Source organism: Micropterus dolomieu, linkage group LG18, assembly GCF_021292245.1.
Source record: "Micropterus dolomieu isolate WLL.071019.BEF.003 ecotype Adirondacks linkage group LG18, ASM2129224v1, whole genome shotgun sequence".
Taxonomy (NCBI): Eukaryota; Metazoa; Chordata; class Actinopteri; order Centrarchiformes; family Centrarchidae; genus Micropterus; species Micropterus dolomieu.
The window spans coordinates 15,621,691-15,641,235 of NC_060167.1; the positions used below are offsets into that span (position 1 = coordinate 15,621,691).

Consider the following 19,545-nt stretch of genomic DNA (forward strand, 5'->3'; position numbering starts at 1 on the left):
AGGGCTCTGTTATTGTGCATACAGTACTGGCTCACTGGAATGGCTTACTTGCTCACTTAATTGGAAAGGATCCATCATTAATGTTATTAGTTACATCTGCTGTGAGAAAGGTGTATTAACAAACTTTGTTAAAAAGCTACATTATAGCTATAAAGTATAAAATAACTCTAGTCTGAATCACCACTCACCTCCCTTTTTTCTCGTAAACAATTTACTATACAATAAAATAAATAGCAAGTAAAAATAATACAATAATTACTCCCTGAAATATATGATTCTTGCCATTATAAAATATAGAACATATTTCACTAAGTAGCTTGTTTTTAAACATTTAAAAAATATTAACAAACACAGTAATGAAAAGGTTATCCCTGTCATCATCACCTCTATGTTGTATCCAGAACAATGAACATATTTTGTCCTTTGTGAATGTGTCAGCAGCCATTTTATCCTTTTAAATGGGAAAAGTTGATCCTTGAGCTTAGTTGGTACTGACCTCTATTTTCTGACACTTCCTCTTCCAGCTTGTGCTATGATCAAGAGCTTATTCAGAGGTGGTTGCATGCTCATAGTGATTCTACCAGAAAATGACATGAGCAAGACAGAGAAGCTTTATTTATAGACCACAGATGTGACAATTGGTCAGTGTTGGAGGAGGAGATCTTGTAGGTGTGATGTGTGCCATTTTTGACTTGGAACACAAGAGATGTACACCAGAGTAAATTACAAGTTTTTTTTATCTAGTGTGAGGCATGTCATGAAACCTTACATAATTCAGACAGTAAAGAGTAAAGTTAAAAATCAGGGGTGTCCATATGGTTCAGTGGTCTTACATACATACCAGCAATGTGCAGTTTGAGTCTATCTAATTATATTTATCTGTCACTCTACACTATATGGTCAAATTTGTGGCAACAGTTGGGTGAAGCCCCTTTCCTGTTTCAACAAGACAGTGTCCTTGTGCACAAAGTGAAGTCCACAAAGAAGTCTGGTGTGGAAGAACTCGACTAACTTGCACCAAGCCCCTTGAATTTGACAGTGTTTTCTGGATGAAAAAATTAGTTATATGTTGAATGTGGCTGGGAAAAAAAATCTGCTCACTAATGTTTAAGGCTCGAAAGTAGAAGGCCCTCAGAGAAGGAGAGGGATACATACAGACAGGGAGGAAGACAGAATGAGAGACATAGAAATAGCATTGTCATGTCGACTGAGATCATAGTAAAGTCGAAAGTAACGGGTGCATGCATGATTCAGTGGAAGCAAAAGTCCTTTCGGGGAGCTAAAGGAGCTTCCCACTGCAGCTGAAAAAACAGATAAGATTCAGTATTTCGCTCATCAACAACGCCTGATGTAATACAGCGAGGCTCTGACGTCACAACAATGCTAACTTGATTGCTGCTCTAGGAGGATTATTAAGGTCAAGTACAGACGTAGATCAAACGCAATTCTCTGCTGCCAACGCTGCACTCAGTGGTCTGGTGGGATTGCATGAGGTCTTCTTTTTTATTTTAATCAGTTTTGTACAAAATTCCTGTGAGTAGAATTATTAGTTACCACCTGAAAAAGCTTCTCTGATTGAATGAAGTTAAAAAGATTGCCATGTTTTTTACTTCTTTGTTAAGGTTTACTCTGCACAGTCACAAGGCTAAAGACTACCAGATGGTTTATTTACAGTTTTGACCTGTAAATCCATTCCTACACTTCCTTCAGCACCAGCTACATGTGATGCATTTGTTTGACCCGTTTTCGTTCACTATTCTTCATACTAATTAGGATGGATCTGATGTGTGACTGCTGGCAAGACACATGCCTTTGGTATGAGAGACCCGGGTTCAATCCCCTACTGTAACCCATCCACCATTGTTTCCCTAAGCAAGACACTTAACCTGTAGTTGCTCCAGAGGTGTGCGACCTCTGACATATATATAGCAGTTGTAAGAAGCTTTGGATAAAAGCGTCAGCTAAATATGTAAATGTTCTACTACTACTAGACATGGATCTTTGTATGGAGTATCAAATGTCACTGGAGATTTTTGCACACCCTGTTAGATTAAACATTGTTCTATTAAATTACATTTTTTTCGGGGCTATCAGTACAATGAGCAGATATTTGGTCTGACTTCTGTTGTCAATTATTTTGTGCCACTCAATTGTGAAAAGCATCAACCTCACTGGGCCAAAGCTTTAATCAAACACAACTGATGTGAACATACCCTACTTTGGATTCATTAAAGGTGATTATTATCATGCTTGTCCATTATTACCATTGGTAAATGACATCGATTGAGGGATGAAACGCAAGCCTCCTACAGCTTCCCTTTAAACATTAATTCAACACAAATCATCTCAAACACCAGTTAACGTTAACACAGAAATTAGCTCCCATGAAATCAAAATGGACACTTGTAAGAATAACACCCCATGTTTCCAAATGCAGTACCGGAATTCCCCTTGCCTCGTTTGTAGGCCTTGCCCCTTCCTACCTGCAAATGGTTGGTGCTGGAAGCTCCCACCATATCCCACTGGCTACAAGACTTCTTGGGAATTCTGTGGTTGACACGACTGCTGAAGCCGCCACCCACCTCATCATACGGGTTCTCCATCACGTTTTCAGGCAGGTTGCTGGAGCTCTGGCTCCGAGTGATCATGGGGACCGCCCTGGCGTTTTGTGGTGCAGTTTGCGTTGTGGAAGTCACGGGTGACCCGGGGACCATGAGGTGGCCTGACGGGGAGGTGGGAGAGTTGCGGGTAAAGGTGAATCCAGAGAGGGGCAGGGTGGTGAAGCGGCCTCCACCTGTGCTTGTGCTGTTGTCCTGCCCCTTTAAGGCACTGTTGGAACTGAGGTTTTCCATGGAGTGGTAGATGAATTTGTTCACTGGGGGAGGAAGATACATTCTCATTTATTCACACAGATCAGTTAAGACTTATTTGCTTATATACCCAAGGGAAACATCAACACACGCATTTGTTCTGCTCTACAATAACAAAGCATCATTGCAACTGAAAAACACACACCAAATTTTTTCCCCCAGACTTTCTCTCACACTTTACCTTGATGCTGTTCATTATAGGAAGTCCCTGTTGGGCTGGGACTGAGTGACAGCCTTGGCAGTATCCTGAGGTTGGAGTTCAGTGAGGCAGACATGACCAGGCGCTGTGGCGAGGGCATCGGTGCAATGGGCACCTCTGTCACATACGTGGCGGGGACATACAACGGCTTTGTTTTACTGGCTGCTCCAATCCTCCGCACCTGTCAAAGAACAAACAGATTTCCAAATGGTTCTGCTATTTTCTCCCACATGAATCCACTGAGTTCAACCAAGTGTCAACCTGAAATACTAAGACAAAAAACTATCATCTTAGCCGTTGTCACTTTTCTAATGTAATGTTTCTTAGTGGTGTTTTGATGATAAATATCATGGTGGATACTTTTCAACTGTCAGAGAGTAATTATAATTGTAATACTTATGTGCTTACTTGTTTGTGGTACATATTTGAATTTTCTGACTCCGGTAAGTAGTAAGATTGCCGTTAGTAGTTAAGTAGTTAAAGGATAAGTCTGTTGATATTTCTTATTGCCAACAAATCCCATAATAAGGGCCAAAACCAACAATGACTTCATCGTACTAAGTATTTCCTGTGTGTGTGAAGCCCGATTTGGCTTAGTCGTCTCTTTCCAAAAACATAGACACTTCAGTTTATTTTAAAGGGTAACAATGGGTTATTTCAACCTGCCATTAATACTCTGTCCCCAGAAAATGCACTATTGAGTAACAATTGATAAAAACTAAAGTGCGTAGATATTTTTAGCAATTTACTTCGCTTTTTGTAAAAATAAAAGTATATATTTGTGACTAGTTTTTAATTATTTACATCTTCAGTAAGAACAAATGGGCTTGTAGCTGAGAGCCACAAACAGCGTAGGGAAGTCAAAAAGCATTGAGAGATGAACTATCTCATTGTTGGTTTTGGTCTTTTCATGGGATTTGCTGACAATAACAAAAATATAAAAGCGTTATTCGAAATTGAAACCTCCCTTCAGAAACTGCTACGTCCATGTTTTTCTAAAATCTCTGGTTCCACCAACACAAGACAAACAAAAAATAAACTGTTTTCTCACCTGCCACCAGTCAGTGTTGGTCTTTTTCAGGAGAATAAACCGTTCACCCTCCCTAATGCAGACCTGACGTCCATCAGCACCGCGGTAGTTGTAGTCATACTGGGCCTCAAGGACCACCGTGCCACTGGGAACCCCACACACTGTCAAACCCCTGGAGGCCACCACGGGCGCTGCAGCAGGCTGCTGGTGCCCCACAGAACGCCGCCAAGTCCCAGACAGCATGTCTCTCCACACAGTCCTGTTCAGCAACCTTTGCTGGAAGCGTGCTGATGCTTTATAGTGGTGATATTGGTTGGGTTAGCATAGGGCAGGTGAGACTGGAGCCAGGCCAGTGCCATGCTCTGAGACAGAGGAAAACGAGACAGAGATACAAAGAGAGAGAGTGATTACTGAAGCAGTGAGAGAACAGTGAACAAAGTGAAAATGAACACCCAGCTGTGTGCAGGTTCAAAAGGAGACAAACATGAATCCTAAAAGTGCTGACATCTACAAACATTAGGAACTTACTCTCAAATTTTCTCTGCATCTTTTTCCTTCTGAAAAGTAAGTATTTTCTGTCTCTGTTTCATATCATTGTAAACTGAATATCTTTGGGTTTAGGACTGTTGGTTGGAGAAAACAAGACAAGACATATGAAGACATCACCTCGGGCTTTTGGAAAATTGTAATGGGTGTTTTTCACTATTTTCTGACATTAGAAACCAAGCAATTAAAAGCTTATTCACATTCAAATTAGATGGATACCACTCTTATACTTGTCCGGTAGCAGCTAGTTACCTTAGCTCAGCACAAAGACTGGAAACAGATGGAAACAGCTTGCTTGGGTCTGTCCAAAGGTAAACAAATCCACCTACAAGTACCCATAATGCTCAGTGATCAACATTTTATGTCTCGTTTGTTTAATCTGTACGTAGTTGGGGGTCTCCACAGGTTGCCTGGCAACGAGTCTTTGTGTTAAGCTAAGCTAAGCTAAGATAATCAGCGGCAGGCTATAGCCTCATATTTAGGACAGATATGAAAGTGGTATCAATTCTCTCCTCTAACCCTAACTCTCTGTCAGAAAGAGAATAAGCATATTTCTAAAATGTCCTTATTAATATCAATTAATTGAGAAAATTATTTTCTCATATTTAATAATGAAAATCTTTAGTTGCAGCCCTATTTGCAATATATCTTGTTTCCTTGCACAAGGTGTTAGCTTAATTTGCAGAGTCTAAGAGCAATAAGTAAGAGTCCTTTTAGAATTTATATGAGCATAACCCTAAACCCTATGAAACCAAAAGACACTGGAGAGAATGAATTATTTTTGCTTAATATATAAGTTAATCAATGATTTATTACCAAAATAATTGCTTAATAATTTTCTACAGATCGCCTAATTGATTAAGTAACTGTTTCAGCACAAGACAAAAGTAATTGACTGCCAAGATGCCAAGATTTCTAAATTTTAATATACTTTTACTTGTCCATTCATCCTGGTAGAACTAAGAGACACGTGTCAGTGAATAACATGCGTTTGGAGGATGTAAGGAGCGCAGTAAACCCACCTGAGCCAGCATCCCCAAGCTAAACCCCCTGCTCTACGCAGCCAAGACCCGCTTACATAAGAGAACATATAACTTTCTGCCAGACACATAGCAATACAGCCTCACACAGTACATGCACCCACCCACACATGCACACATACACACAAGCATAGACAGAAAAGGGAACATCCCTGGGCACCTAGCAACAGTGCTTCAGTCAGGCCCAACCCATTTCAGTCTGGGTGAGATGAGGAGAGACAGCAAACACAACACATCACAGAAAAATTATAGACAAGGATGTTTTTAGTGTGTATGTAGAGGGACTGGGATACGGGGGGTGGGCAGAGAGGAATTAGAAAGGGGACAAGACAAATTAAAGAAGAAAAAATCAGGGCTACATGTCAAAATAAGAAAACAGATAACGTGGAGGAATAGATAAAGCTTTATGGAGCTGTGAGCCATGTGAAGGCAATGGAAGAGAGGGCAGGGTTAGATGGCTGAACCTTGATAATCCTACTGTTATTAAAGCACAGGAATAATTCTGTGACCCCCACCGCTACAGAGAATTACAGTAAAACCCCTCTGTACCAGCATATGGGCAGAAGGACTGCCTGCCTGCCTGGCTAGCTAGCTAACACTGGCAGGAAGCTCAGCGGAAGGCACAAGAGGAGCATTTCCAAGGCATTTCATCAAAATGTAATGAATCAGAATAAATACCATTCCACATTAGAAAAACATAAATACGGGACACTAAACTGACATCTGCTGAGGTCTCTTCACTAATATTGCACAAGTGGATACAACGGGCTTAGGTTGTGAGGTAACTGCAATTGCTGACCCCCCTCTTTAGAGTATATGGGTTACAATATAGTGTAGAATTAAAGCTAGGGTAAAGGCACAGTTGGAGAACTAGCAACAGACCGCTAGATTTTGATAGTATCTACCCGAAAAAATCCCACCCACTCCCTTCCACCTTCCAGGCCTTCTACCAAAGCCATTCCCCTAAAATATATTTTCATGTGCAGTGAGTGCATGGGCAGAATGCGTGCAGGTAGCTAACTCATTTCTCACACTATCCAACTATAAATGCAGGTAGGCCAGTCTACTGTAGGGATCTACAGAAAATTTGACAAAATATAACAAAAATATCCTAAATAAATTGACTACCTCAGCTTTAAGCATAGTAGTTTAGAAAATATTATAGGTCTCAGACCAAACTGACAGAAGGGCGGGATAAATGGGTCTGCTACTTCAGCACCACGCACAGTGCCATGGATTTATCAATACACAGCACAGTTAGGCTAATGTTACTCCAGAGCCATGGTCGAGGGCCTAGATTCTAACTTGCATAAGCATCAGTGAGATAAAGGATCAATGAGTCAGGCAGACTAGACTAACATATTCAACTAAACAGTCCCTCTGCCATAGCCCTCTGCTCCTGCACTCTCTCTGCTTCTAGGGGATTATGGGATAGGGGGGTGGTCATTTTGGTAATTTCACTAACAAGGGAATGGCATCCCTCCTCATATCACCTACAGACAATAACACATCTAAAATGTAGTGTAACACTCAAGTGAAAAAGATTCAGTAAAGTCAATTATGCAGCAATATATAGGCCTATCTAATGTTTGCTAACATTAGCTAATATTTGCCACCATAATCATCATACCAGACCAGCAAAGTGTTTCAATGTTATAACTTGAGCAAGAGTGTATTGTATTGCTTGTGAATTCAGTTGTTTATTGATTTGATGCAGCATATTCAAAATGCTTTGCTGGCTCAAACACTTGCAAAAAATATTTAATAAATGTCAAGATATTTTATGTTGGTCTACTGCTTAGTCTTTTGGTGTGCAGCTAGCCTTCTCTTTAAATGCCCCTACTCAATGTCTTCACTTTCAGACAGAGGCAAAAGTAAGAGGTAGGCTACAAGGCGAGCAAGCAAACAGGAAACTGCATAGACACGTCAAGGTTCAACCACAGTTTGGGTCATATCCTCTCTATCTTGCCATTTGCTTTTCTGACATGAAACATCTCAGGCAGTTTAAAGCCTGTGAGTGCTGAAAGTCAAGAGAGTCAGTTATGCTGCATTCACCAGCACTAAAATACAGTAAGCGATGCTGAGTTGCCCTTTTGCCCCATGTGACTACTGAGCAGCTCTGTGAGTAGCATTAGCTGAGCCAAGTTGAGCCTTGAAGGACAGAGTTGTAGTTGTTTTTTGGCTTAAGAATCCTGCTGCATGGCTTCAGTAATGTATAATTAAGTATTTACATGGGCAGGGAAGGATAACAGACATACTCTGGGTTTAAAGAAAGACCAAAACATACAGCAGTGCCTACTCAGACAACATGTCTGTGATGTTTATCATGAGAATGTCTCCCTGCACAAACAGGAAGAGCTAGTCAGATACTGCTGCACACCTGTTTGTCTTTTCCTGTCTCTCGTCGCAGATCAAAACAACAGGCTATTACAAAGAAAAAGGGGGAAAAAAGAGAAAAAAAGAAGAAACGCATGGTGAATGAATGATAGCCAGTTACTGTGGGGCTTTATCTAATCTAACATTTGATGAGTTAGCGATGAAGTTAGACACAGTTACTGAGTATCATCAGTTTACTCATCAGTAGTTAGGTACAAATGCCCTACTCAGACACAGGATGCTTTGTGGTCTCATGTGTAAATTCCCTGGTTGTGTTATTCAGAGTTCAGGCATTTTTTAGCGATGCTCCCAAAAGGCAACAGCTCAGACTGCTTGCTAAGGGGAGAGAGGATAAGTCAGGAGTAGGGTTGGCTTTTCTCACCACATTACTCAAGATTGTAATGACAGTGCTTGTGGGCTTGTGTTGATTCACACCAGAAATCTAAAAGGCTATTTTAAGTATATACAAAACAAAATGCTAATTAGCAGGAACTAATGATAATATTTAAACAGAGACTGAAATTTTAAAAGAAGCAATTGCGATCATAACACATTAGGATCTACCAAGGGAAAATTAGGCCAGACTGTGTTTCTATTTGCAGGTCAGATGGCAGAGGAGAGGGCACTGGCGTCATATAGCTAAACATACAGAGAGGCCCATATGGTGTCAGAGACAGACACAGGCACCCTGTCAGGGCTGTAGAGAGGCGATGATAGTTTGTGCCAGCGGCTGAGGGCACAGGGATTGTTGTGGTATCAACAACACAAATGGAGAGGTGAAGGAGAAAACATAGAGGCAAGGAATAATGGAAAATAGGAAGCGAGAAAAAATTGAGAGCAACCTTTCAAAAAGACAGAGAAGTGTTATTCGTCTGTCTGCCTTTGCTTGAGTGATTTCGCTACGGCTCAGACTGTGTGCATGCAAGTCATACTGAGCCGAAGAAATGGAGAGTACACAATTTGTGCATGCATGCGTGAGAGACAGAGAGAGAGAGTGAGAGAGAGAGGGAGCAACTCACCATGGTCCTGAAGTAAGCGCGTGTCTATGTCAGCGAGGTCACCAGCTCACTCTGTGTGCAACCCCACCGATAAACCTTAAAAACCAAAACATCACCAGTAGAAGATTATTAAAATGTATTTGAACAACTTCCTTCCAGCCCAAACGGAAGAGTCATTGCTTTCCCGCCTGACAAAGGTTAAAGAGCTAACACTGAGGGGCTATGAAAAAGGATGTTGTGGAAAACCACTACAATTGACACAAACCAGCAGCTCCCTCCTGCAGAAAATCACACACAACCTCTCTCTCTCTCTCTCTCTCTCTCTCAGTTAAGTTAATCCTATGCAGCGAAATGATCCTGCCTCCACTCATTCAACGCCTGCTGACCTTCCCCCATTTTGCCTGAGAGATAAAAGCAGAGCAAGAGACAGAGAGAGCATCAGCTGGCTATTACCCATTCATGCAAACCACAAACCATATTTGAACTTGAGAAAAGGAACATGGCGAGAGGGAGAAACAGAGCAAAAGAGGACCTGTGTTGACCAAACAAATGCAATCAGCTGCCCAGTAAATTGATTGAACTATTGATCAATACACAGAGCAGACTGGTCAACAGTGCCACTGGTCATCAGAGATCCACCACAAAGTTAAGCACATGCATGAGGACATTATGTTCCTCCAAATCATCTCAGAAGTGTTTAGCTACTTTCAAAGGTTGTTACCTGGCTATGTTTTAATGTGAAATGTTTCACATACCAGACTGAATCATCAGTGCGGAGGATGTGATGCTACACCACCAGCATTTCAAAGTCAGTCATATCAACAATCCTGAAAGGCCATTAGAATAAATTTTTTACCTCTGGTTTTGCATATTTTAGTCAACCATTTTCCTAAGCATACATCAATTTTTTTGATTTACTTCCCAACTTCCAGGCAGACTTGAATTTCAGCTCTTGCCACAATGGTACAGAAATCCAGTTAACATAATCCATGAAAGTGAACATTTAGTTGCTTAACATTTTACAGATCTCCTCCAGACATGCTTTATATATGCATGAATACTCTGCTTTTGAATAACAATTTGTCTTTTCTGATGTGGATTTTACACAAAAGCAGCTTGATTCTCTAGTTATAAATTCTTAAATTTACCTGCTCTCACTGAATACTACAAAATCGACGAACAGGGAAATATTGGTAATTTCAAAACTTTAGCCACTGGACACAAGCTGTCTCCTACTTTACTGAAAAGTAATTTTTCAGCGTCTGTGCCAGAGGTTTAAAGTTTCCACATCATGGAAAATCAAACTCATCTATGTAAACATGTTAAACTTAGATTTATGGTGGCCACAGAGAAACTTTCCCATTGCACATGCATCATTCTGCATTGTGAAGGTCAAACATCCAAGTGAAGCAACGTACGTAAGCAAAACCACCTGAAGATAATGTTATCATGACACCCTGAGACTGGAGGGCAGGGCAGGGTGAGAGAGAGAGAGAGAGAGAGAGAGAGAGAGAGAGAGAGAGAGAGAGAGAGAGAGAGAATGTAAATGACCATGTAATAAATGAAATGGTTGGGGGGATGGAGCAAGCAGATAATGTTTAGAAACCTTTGCCAAAAAAGGACAGCACTAACAGCTTTATGAATAAGATAGTAGTGATGTTCCCCTACTGCTCCATATCATTCTGGAAAAGCAGTGTGATAACTACTCCAAAAAGTTCATGCTTCAACTCAAATACAGGCAACTGAATGACAAGTTCAGCTCCCACAGAGATTGTTTAAGATCATAGGGACTATCTATCACCACACGGCAGGACAGGAGCGGAGTGAAGGGTGTTGGTGGAAAGTATGGTGTCACATCATGACCATATTAATTCTATATGTTTGAAGTCGAAAGAGGGCGGCTTTAATAATCATGGCTACATGGTCTTCAAAGAGAGATGAGACATGTGGAAGAGGAGTATAGAGTGAATGAGGAACTTCAAAGGGTTTTTGCGTGCACTCCCATATCCGTATATGCATAACACGAACACACACACACACATCCGTAAGTAGATTGTACTGTATTTACATATGAATGTCTATAACCAAAGGGTTCACAGGAAAATGAGAAAGAAGAACAAGTTACTCCACATGATACAATACTGTTCAGTAACTTTAATCACCACAGAAATAATTAGAAAGTGTGAGACTTAAAGTTAACAGGACTGCTGATTTAATATCTGTGTCAGCTGCTATTAGTTATTTACAGTGACATGAGACATGCCGACTGTGCCTGATCTCTATTGTTTTTCATGCAAACAAGCATCCAATGGTTTGTCTGCCCAACTGGCTGCCTGAGTCTTAACTTGAAGTGAGGTATGTGTGAGGTGAAGTATTGCATCATTTATCCACATCATACATTATGGGTAAAAGGCAGAGTATCTTGGATTAAGCGCAGAAGTGCCTTGGAATTTTCCTAAAATCAATGCTAAAGCAAACTAAGTTTTATGTGACTAAATCTAAACTACACCTGAAACAGATTAAATAATTTAAAAATTTTTTAAAAAAGTGAAATATTAAACTTTGACGACTCAAAACCTTTTGTGTTTAATACTTACTTTTAGAAAACAGCAACCAATAACTTTGATGTGAATGCAGCTGCACTAATAGTCAAGTCAAGTAAACTTTTTCCATATACAGCAGCCCAAAATAACATGTTTGTCTCAGAAGGCTTTACAATATGTACAACATACAACACACTCAATCCTCAGATCTTCAATTCAGACAACAACAAATAAAATTCGTCCATTCTAAGCTTGATGAGCAGTTCTACTGAGGACAGCCATGTGGGAGAGCATTCACTTTGTCTATGAATGTACAGTTAAAACTAGTAGTGCTGATGTCTCTCTCTCCATATGAGACACATGCCTCAAGCCAAAACAGCCTTTCATCCTCCCAGAGCCATGCATTATTGATGATTAGACCAGAGAGAGACACTGAAACACACACTACGTTTCCCAGTGTGACGACTGGCTGCCTGTGTGTATGAATGTATGTCTGAGTGTCCGTGTGTGTGTGTGTGTGTGTATGTGACTGAACAGGTGGGCTGGATTCTTTCAGCGATTAGTTGTGTAAATTGTCAGACAGCCAATCAAAAAGCAGATGATGACAGTAAAGCAGCCATTGGCTCATGCTCTCTACTATCATCATGACAACAACCACTGTGAACAACTACCATCTCCAGTGTCTCTGTATGTGTGTTAGGTGTTTCTTGTTTCACATAACAACATTTCACATGTGTGATGCCATCATTTCACGCGTTTGCTGACGCAATACTTTACAATGAACCCTGGAGCCTGCATCGACACATAGCAAACTTCTTCAGAAAGTTTTCAATTTCTCATTTCCTTCATTTGAATATAAACAACAACCAGACAGACCAGTGTTTGCCAGTTAGGCAAAGGAGTGCAGGATTGCTCAGGGGGCATGTTAAACTCTTGAAAGAATTAATTCAAGCATCACATTTTTAATTAGGGAAAAATTATGTGGGGGAAAGGAAGGCAAAAAATACACCGCTAGGCCTAGTATACTTCTATATTTAAATCATAATAAGTGTATGTTATTATCGCTTATATGCCAACAACTCTTGTTTTTGTTATTAAGTGATCTGTCATCATTTGACTGAAAAAATGTCAGAAAATTGTGAAACAATATCATAACGATTTCCATGCTGAGTCAAAATAGCTTGTTTTGTCCAATAACAATCCAATCAAATTGACAAAGATATAAAAACAAAGATAAAGCTGTATGTCTGTTAATTTGAGAAGGTGGAATAGGTGAATGTATATATTTTCCTTGAATTACTTAAAAGATTACAGAAATTATTATTTTTCTGCCAATTGACCTAAATTGTCCTTGGCTTACTCAAGTAAAACTGCACCAGCACTGTAGCGTTGTCCAACCATATTGATTTATTTCCTTGTTAAATACTACTTCATGAATAAGACTAAAGTTGCCAGGGTATGGATTTTGCAGTGCATTGATTTTTGTCTGCAGCGATCAAACAGAATAAGAAGTGCTTAAATTATTTGTTATTCTATGTGATATAAACCCAAATAAACAATAATGTTTTATTCACATGTAAGGTGACCAACAGTGATAAGTATCAAACAAACAATGTATTCATCTTTCACCATATTCCCACAATATTCCTCAATTGAAAAAAATACAATGTCACCCAGAAGTCAAGACTGATCTTTAGAGAATAACAAAATAAACCTCTACTTTGACCGGGCTCATGGGTTGTTGCTGAGCCTGTGGGAATGTGTGGTACATTGATGTTTCTAATGAAGAGCACTGAGCTCCATTGATCCACCAGGGATGAGAGAGAGCTGTCAAAAGCTATCAGGCAAGTCAAAGACCCACTTTCAGCACTGTGCAGTTGAAGTGAGCACGATACTGTTGGGGCACAAGGAAGAGCAGCTAAACCTCCCAAGGCAAATGGTATAGAGGAGAGGCACACGCAGACACAGCTTTGATGCCTTCATGGGTTTAAAGTGGTTATTCGTTCAATAAAGAAACATTTCACCAGTAACAATAAAGGTTTAGGATGTGCCAGACATTAGAAGACTGCTTACCCATGGTGCCTTCAGGTCTATTAATTTAAGTGTTCGGTGTAGTTGTTTTTCTAAGAACATCATTCCTTCCATTTCTTCCTTCTATACACTGGATATGCAGACAAGGGCTGCAACTAACAATGATTTTCTTAATTATTGAATTCATTGTTTAGTCTACAAAATGTTAGAAAACTGTACAAAAAACATGTCAATCACAATTTAAGAAAGCCAAAAGTGGCGTAATCAAATGTCTTGTTTTGTTTGACCAACAGACCAAAACCCAAAGATATCCAGCTTACAATGACGTGTGATAAAGAAGAGAAGCAAACCCTCTCATTTGCCCTAATGCAAACTTTGTTTCATTTTCAAACTATGTGAAAGTGTATGAAACGGCGTGGCCAGTTATCCAATGTGAGTGGTGAGTTGTTTATAGTGCAGTACCTGTGCAAAATAAAGGCTAGTAAAACCACAAATCATTACACAGATACTATTAGTAAATGTGGAGCTACTACACATGGGAAGCTGCTTTTCATTTACAGTAGACAATACAGTATGTTGGCTAAATATGAGGCTCGCTTTTTTTGCTGAGTTCTGATACAGTGTCAGAATCCAGCCACACTGTCATTTAACTATGTACCATATGTATACTGGACACCAACTGCATCTGGTTGCATTAATATTGCTTACCTACCAATTAGTAATAAAGTAATGAGCCAAACACCTTGCTGAAGAAACCCAAAAACCCCAAAAATGTCACTTGCAAAATATTATCGTACAAGATTCGTTGCACTAGTTGTGATGTACATTCAGTTCAGTTTACCGTCAGTGATATAAATAGAGTGAATTAGACAAATCTTTCATTCTGACCCAGTACAATTCAACAGCACTAAAAACGGCAGCCTCCAAAATGACCACAAAATTAAATCAACACCTCTCTAAAACTATTTCAACAAAAACTGAACAATACAAACTATATAAAGACAGGATTTATTGCCGAGCTGATGCATCACACAACATTAGTTTTAGCTTAGGTGTACCGCATAAACTGGCAACTGAGTTCAGGAAATTATATTTTTGATATAAATAAAAAAAATTTTAGAATATACCATAATTCTTAACCAGTTAGAGGCTCTCTCTTCTGATGAAACTATGTCACATGACGGCATTGGGTAATGGAAATGTGTTTGTGACTTAGAAATGGGGTAGAAAAGGTTTGATTGCAAGGTAATCACAAAACAGCACATGAATACCAAAAAAAACATCCATCTGTAATATGTGCAAGTTTAGGACTACTTAGGACTCCAAATTATGCAGAGACACAGTTGTGTTGTGCCATTCACCTGGTCTGTACAGTACAAGGCAGATAAGTCAAATTAGTTTTTTGCTGCACTTTGTGATCTGCTACTGTATCATTTTGCTTTAGATACAGACAGCAGAATAATCTGACTAGTACCATACCATGATGTTAAAAGCTTCAGTCTCTGAATCTGTCTTTCACACTGCACCGCCCACAGTCTGCGAAGCACAGTAGCAATCACAGCGAACTTGTAACCCTCCTGCTAATACTGCCCATGGTACAGGGCACTTTTAATCAGCAAGGTTGCAACTGGAGAATTATCTTTCAAGCCTGTGTCGTCACAGTCTGGCGAAAAGGGGAGCAAATCTCCTGCTTTGCATGGATTTAAGAAAGATTATTAAACAGCAAAAATGCAATGCGTCAGTTAAACTGTTTCCATCACACCCTGTGGTTAACCCCTCCATGCACTTCTCTGTAGCACGTAAGGACTTAAGCTTGCTCGCAGTAGCATGCAAATATTTCCGTCTGGTCTGTCATATGTAAAACGTTGAGATTCGCAATTCTTATCAGTGTGACATTTAATGACTGGGAAACTGAGATGACCAAAAATTGGGTCACAGAGTCAGCACCACTGTAGTGATTAAATATATGAGAATACATCATCCTCTGAAGGACTAGGTATACATAAATTAAAAGAAAGCGCAATTGATGTAAAAAAAATAAATAAATAAATAAGTCTGTGTATATGGGGAGGGGCTGGACAAGAAACTTTGAAAAATGGGAAGGGTTCTTTTTGCAAGAAATCGTTGGAAGTTAACATGTGTTAAGTGTATGTTGGATCTATGTTAATTCAAAATATGTTGGGTCAATATAAGTTGGTCTTTTGTGATTCTCTAACAGCGCCCCATCTTAGTAGGAGCAGTTGTGACAGTAGCTACATGTGATTTGACACCATGATGTGGAAAAATAAGTTGTTTTTGAAAAAGTGGGCTTCTTATTTCTGCAAAGTGCAAGATCTATTTGTGGAAACAATCGGGGTTTTTTTTGTTGTTGTTTTTTACAGTTGTCTACACCTTTTTTATTTGCACAAACTTTACAGTAGATGGTAGCATTGTGATAAATGTATTATAATTTTATCCACGGAATCGAGGCTTAAATTAGCTTTAAAACGAATCATTCTGAAATATACTTTTTGAAATAAAGCATAATCTACAGTTTCCATAAACAAATACAATGGTGATTATTGGGTAAAAAGATCATTAAAACCATGAGATACTTATTCATACTGATGAGAGTTATTGTTTATATATAATTATAAGATCTAACAACTTGAAAAATGTTAATTAAAATCTACATTATATTTATGTGTATTTATCTAATTGATTTATCCCAATCCCAATCATAAGGTTTTATGATTCATAGTTTGTATAGTTGCACAAATATCACCGTCGATTAAAATAACAAGAGAAGCGCTTTATCTTGCAGAAAACATTTCCTGCAGTGAGCGGTCTGACTAGACAATTCAGCAGGAATCTCATCTTTGCATCGTGCAGGGACACAACATCACTCACCTCACAGCGACGTGATGACAGCTCAGTTGTGTTTTTTGGTGCAGGAGTTGCGTCTTTTCTCGTGGGAAGAATTTAAAAAATATATTGATAATTTCACCTAATTTATGGTAACGGGAGCAGAGAGAAGAACTCCGCCGTGCACTTTTACAAATTAACAGTGAGACATTAGCACTAAGTTACCCGGTGCAGCCCATGATATTACATCCGCCTGGCTCTTTAAGTGGATGAAAAATAGCATTCGCTGTGTGGGTTTGGTCGTTTAAGATTGGCTACAATCGCGCAATGTGATTTTACACGAAACCAATGAGATTACTAAGTGGGTGGGGCTGTGGTGCGCTCATTTGAGTGAATGGCGTCGCGGGGTATTTAGTGCATATGACAGTAGACGAATCCCGCCCGGCGGTGCTACGATAAAAAAACAAAAAACAAGCACAACTCCTGCATGTTGACGTTACGCTCTAAAGATTATTCGTGGGAAGTGTAGTCCAATTTGTCAGATCGCAACCCTTTCTGTGAACGACACAGACACGGCTCCAAAACTACATCTCCGCCATTTGTAACACAGCCGGCACTGCTTGCATCAGCGTGTGGACGGCACACACTGACAAAGTTTCTCCCGGCATCTACTTGATTTAAAGTGAAAATATTGCCACTATTAAAGCCAGTTATCGTTTCCAACGTAGCGAAGTAAGTTAGCTACCAACGGCAAGATGAAGCTCTTTGTAAGTGAAGGCAACCCGCACTGCCTGAAGGTGTTAGCTGCTTTAGAAGTGACCGGAGTTCAGTGTGACGTCCAGTATGTCAACCACGAAGGTGAGAGAGACAGCATGGTTTAGCTTAACGTTTAGTGTGTGAGTCTACTTGTAATTGCGGCTGATAAAAGTTTCCTAAAGCGGCACTGTCTTATCATCGTGTTTTTTTCAGTTTGTGCTTTAACTGGTGGTTGAAACTGCAATCGTAGTAAGCTAAGTTAGCTGTAACTTAACTGCTTAGCAGTGTCAGTCACTGATAAATGGAGTAAACTGTATCTGCATCTGAGAAGCAGCTAGAAAAGTCTCTTACTGCACATCACTGCTTTGTTGGTCTTTTGGTACACTTTGCTTGCACAGCTTCATGTAGCCTTTGTTTAGCAGTGCACACTCAGGTGTTCAGTATCAATCAGTATTTACCTTCATGCCTGGAAGAGTCTGGGTTTACTTGGATTGGGTTACTTGTGGTCGAGTTGTAGGGCTGTGTTATACAGACACAATCCAGTGTATTGTTATAGATATATAGATGCATGGATAAAATGATAAGACATGAAGTGTTATGCTGCCAGACTGGTTAAGCTGCACCCATCAAAAAATCTTGATAGATAACCTGGGCCTTTTTTAGAATGCAGGTTTAACAATCTCTGAGCGTAACCCTGAGCTCTGACTTGATTAAACTTGAGATGGGAAATTCCATCTTGTCTTTTCAGCTCCACCACAATCATCCTCACTCAGAAATCCTTACATCATCTCCATCATGATAACTATGATAGGAATGTTCCATCGGTGTGACTAATCACAACATGACAAATGGTTGTTCATTGATCAGTTACAGCTTCATAGATATTTGTTTTTAAACACTGATTACTGCAGTAATGTAGTCCACGCTAAAGTTTCAGTGCGAATGACGATCTGAAAGCTTTAATGTCCACAGAGTCGCAGTGTTATAAAGAAGGACCGTGTAGCCTATAGATTTTATTCTGTGCTGAGGATGAATCCACAATGTGGATCTGGTTTGGCTGCACCCAACAAAAAATCATGTTAAACTAAACAAAAACAAAGATGCTGGCATATATATTTATTGATGGTAACAAAAGTCTGTACGATGATCTTGATATCTTGATTTCATCCAGATCACTCCCTCCTTGGGCGCCATTAATGGTCATGGACTTATTGGACTGATCTCTGAGTAAAACAGTTGATGTGGTTTAATGCAAGTAGTCCTCCCTAGGCTAAGTTCAACACATTTCAACACAGAATATGGCGGGAGCATACAGACTGGATATACTCTTGCTACTGTAAAGACTTTACAATGCGTAGTCTAGTGGAACATCATCTCAAAGCTGCTGTGTAGAGGAATTGGGAATTTCTAATCAATAATAATACATCCCAGCTTCAGGCTTATGGTCTGATTGTCTCAGAGATGTGAGAGAGGCTTCACTCCCAGTCCGAGATGTGCGCTGGTCCTCTTTAGAAGCTGGATCACAGAGATGAATAACCAGGACCATCTGGCATGCAGCCACAGTGGATGAGGGATGAAGGACTGTACTCAGAAGTACATTTTGTATATAAACACACACGTCACTATGCATTTTGTTCAAAGTCTAGTCTATTGAACAATACACTACTGTGTTCATTGAACAGATATTATACAGTGGGTACGGAAAGTATTCAGACCCCTTTAAATTTTTCACTCTTTGTTTCATTGCAGCCATTTTCCAAAAATCAAAAAAGTTCATTTTATTTCTCAGTAATGTACACTCAGCACCCCATCTTGACAGAAAAAAACAGAAATGTAGAAATTTTTGCAAATTTATTAAAAAAGAAAAACTGAAATATCACATGGTCATAAGTATTCAGACCCTTTGCTGTGACACTCATATTTAACTCAGGTGCTGTCTATTTCTTCTGATCATCCTTGAGATGGTTCTACACTTTCATTTGAGTCCAGCTGTGTTTGATTATACTGATTGGACTTGATTAGGAAAGCCACACACCTGTCTATATAAGACCTTACAGCTCACAGTGCATGTCAGAGCAAATGAGAATCATGAGGTCAAAGGAACTGCCTGAAGAGCTCAGAGACAGAATTGTGGCAAGGCACAGATCTGGCCAAGGTTACAAAAAAATTTCTGCTGCGCTTAAGGTTCCTAAGAGCACAGTGGCCTCCATAATCCTCAAATGGAAGACGTTTGGGACGACCAGAACCCTTCCTAGAGCCGGCCGTCCGGCCAAACTGAGCTATCGGGGGAGAAGAGCCTTGGTGAGAGAGGT

The 19,545-nt window shown here is 39.8% G+C and overlaps 2 protein-coding genes across 3 annotated transcripts in view; one reads left to right on the forward strand and one right to left on the reverse strand.

Moving 5' to 3' along the window:
- Positions 1–493: 493 nt before the first annotated feature.
- LOC123957021 lies at positions 494–16,750 on the reverse strand. 2 transcript variants are annotated; one of them, XM_046029625.1, is made up of 6 exons: positions 16,523–16,750; positions 9,081–9,155; positions 4,121–4,461; positions 3,052–3,250; positions 2,484–2,875; positions 494–577 (listed from the first exon to the last, which is right to left on the reverse strand). In XM_046029625.1, the coding sequence occupies exons 3-6, from the start codon at positions 4,340–4,342 to the stop codon at positions 545–547; spliced, it is 846 nt and encodes a 281-aa protein (XP_045885581.1). In that variant the 5' UTR covers positions 4,343–4,461; positions 9,081–9,155; positions 16,523–16,750; the 3' UTR covers positions 494–544. The 2 variants fall into 2 exon arrangements, with proteins under 2 accessions (XP_045885581.1, XP_045885580.1); XM_046029624.1 differs by lacking the exon at positions 494–577 and adding an exon at positions 1,240–1,301.
- A 262-nt stretch (positions 16,751–17,012) lies between these two features.
- The window catches only part of mars1 (methionyl-tRNA synthetase 1), a 41,729-nt gene continuing 39,196 nt past the window's right edge, over positions 17,013–19,545 (forward strand). The window contains exon 1 of the mRNA XM_046029631.1: positions 17,013–17,335. Within this exon, the coding sequence (XP_045885587.1) occupies positions 17,233–17,335 (103 nt within the window). The 5' untranslated portion in view covers positions 17,013–17,232. The remainder of the gene's footprint in view (positions 17,336–19,545) is intronic.

Bases quoted from the DNA above. Each gene is read 5' to 3' on its own strand.
- LOC123957021 (XM_046029624.1), bottom strand. From the start codon at position 4,342: ATGCTGTCTGGGACTTGGCGGCGTTCTGTGGGGCACCAGCAGCCTGCT. The intron at 3,251-4,120 runs GTGAGAAAACAG...GTTCTTTGACAG, and splicing joins CCAACACTGACTGGTGGCAG to GTGCGGAGGATTGGAGCAGC. The intron at 2,876-3,051 runs GTAAAGTGTGAG...TTCCTCCCCCAG, and splicing joins CTATAATGAACAGCATCAAG to TGAACAAATTCATCTACCAC.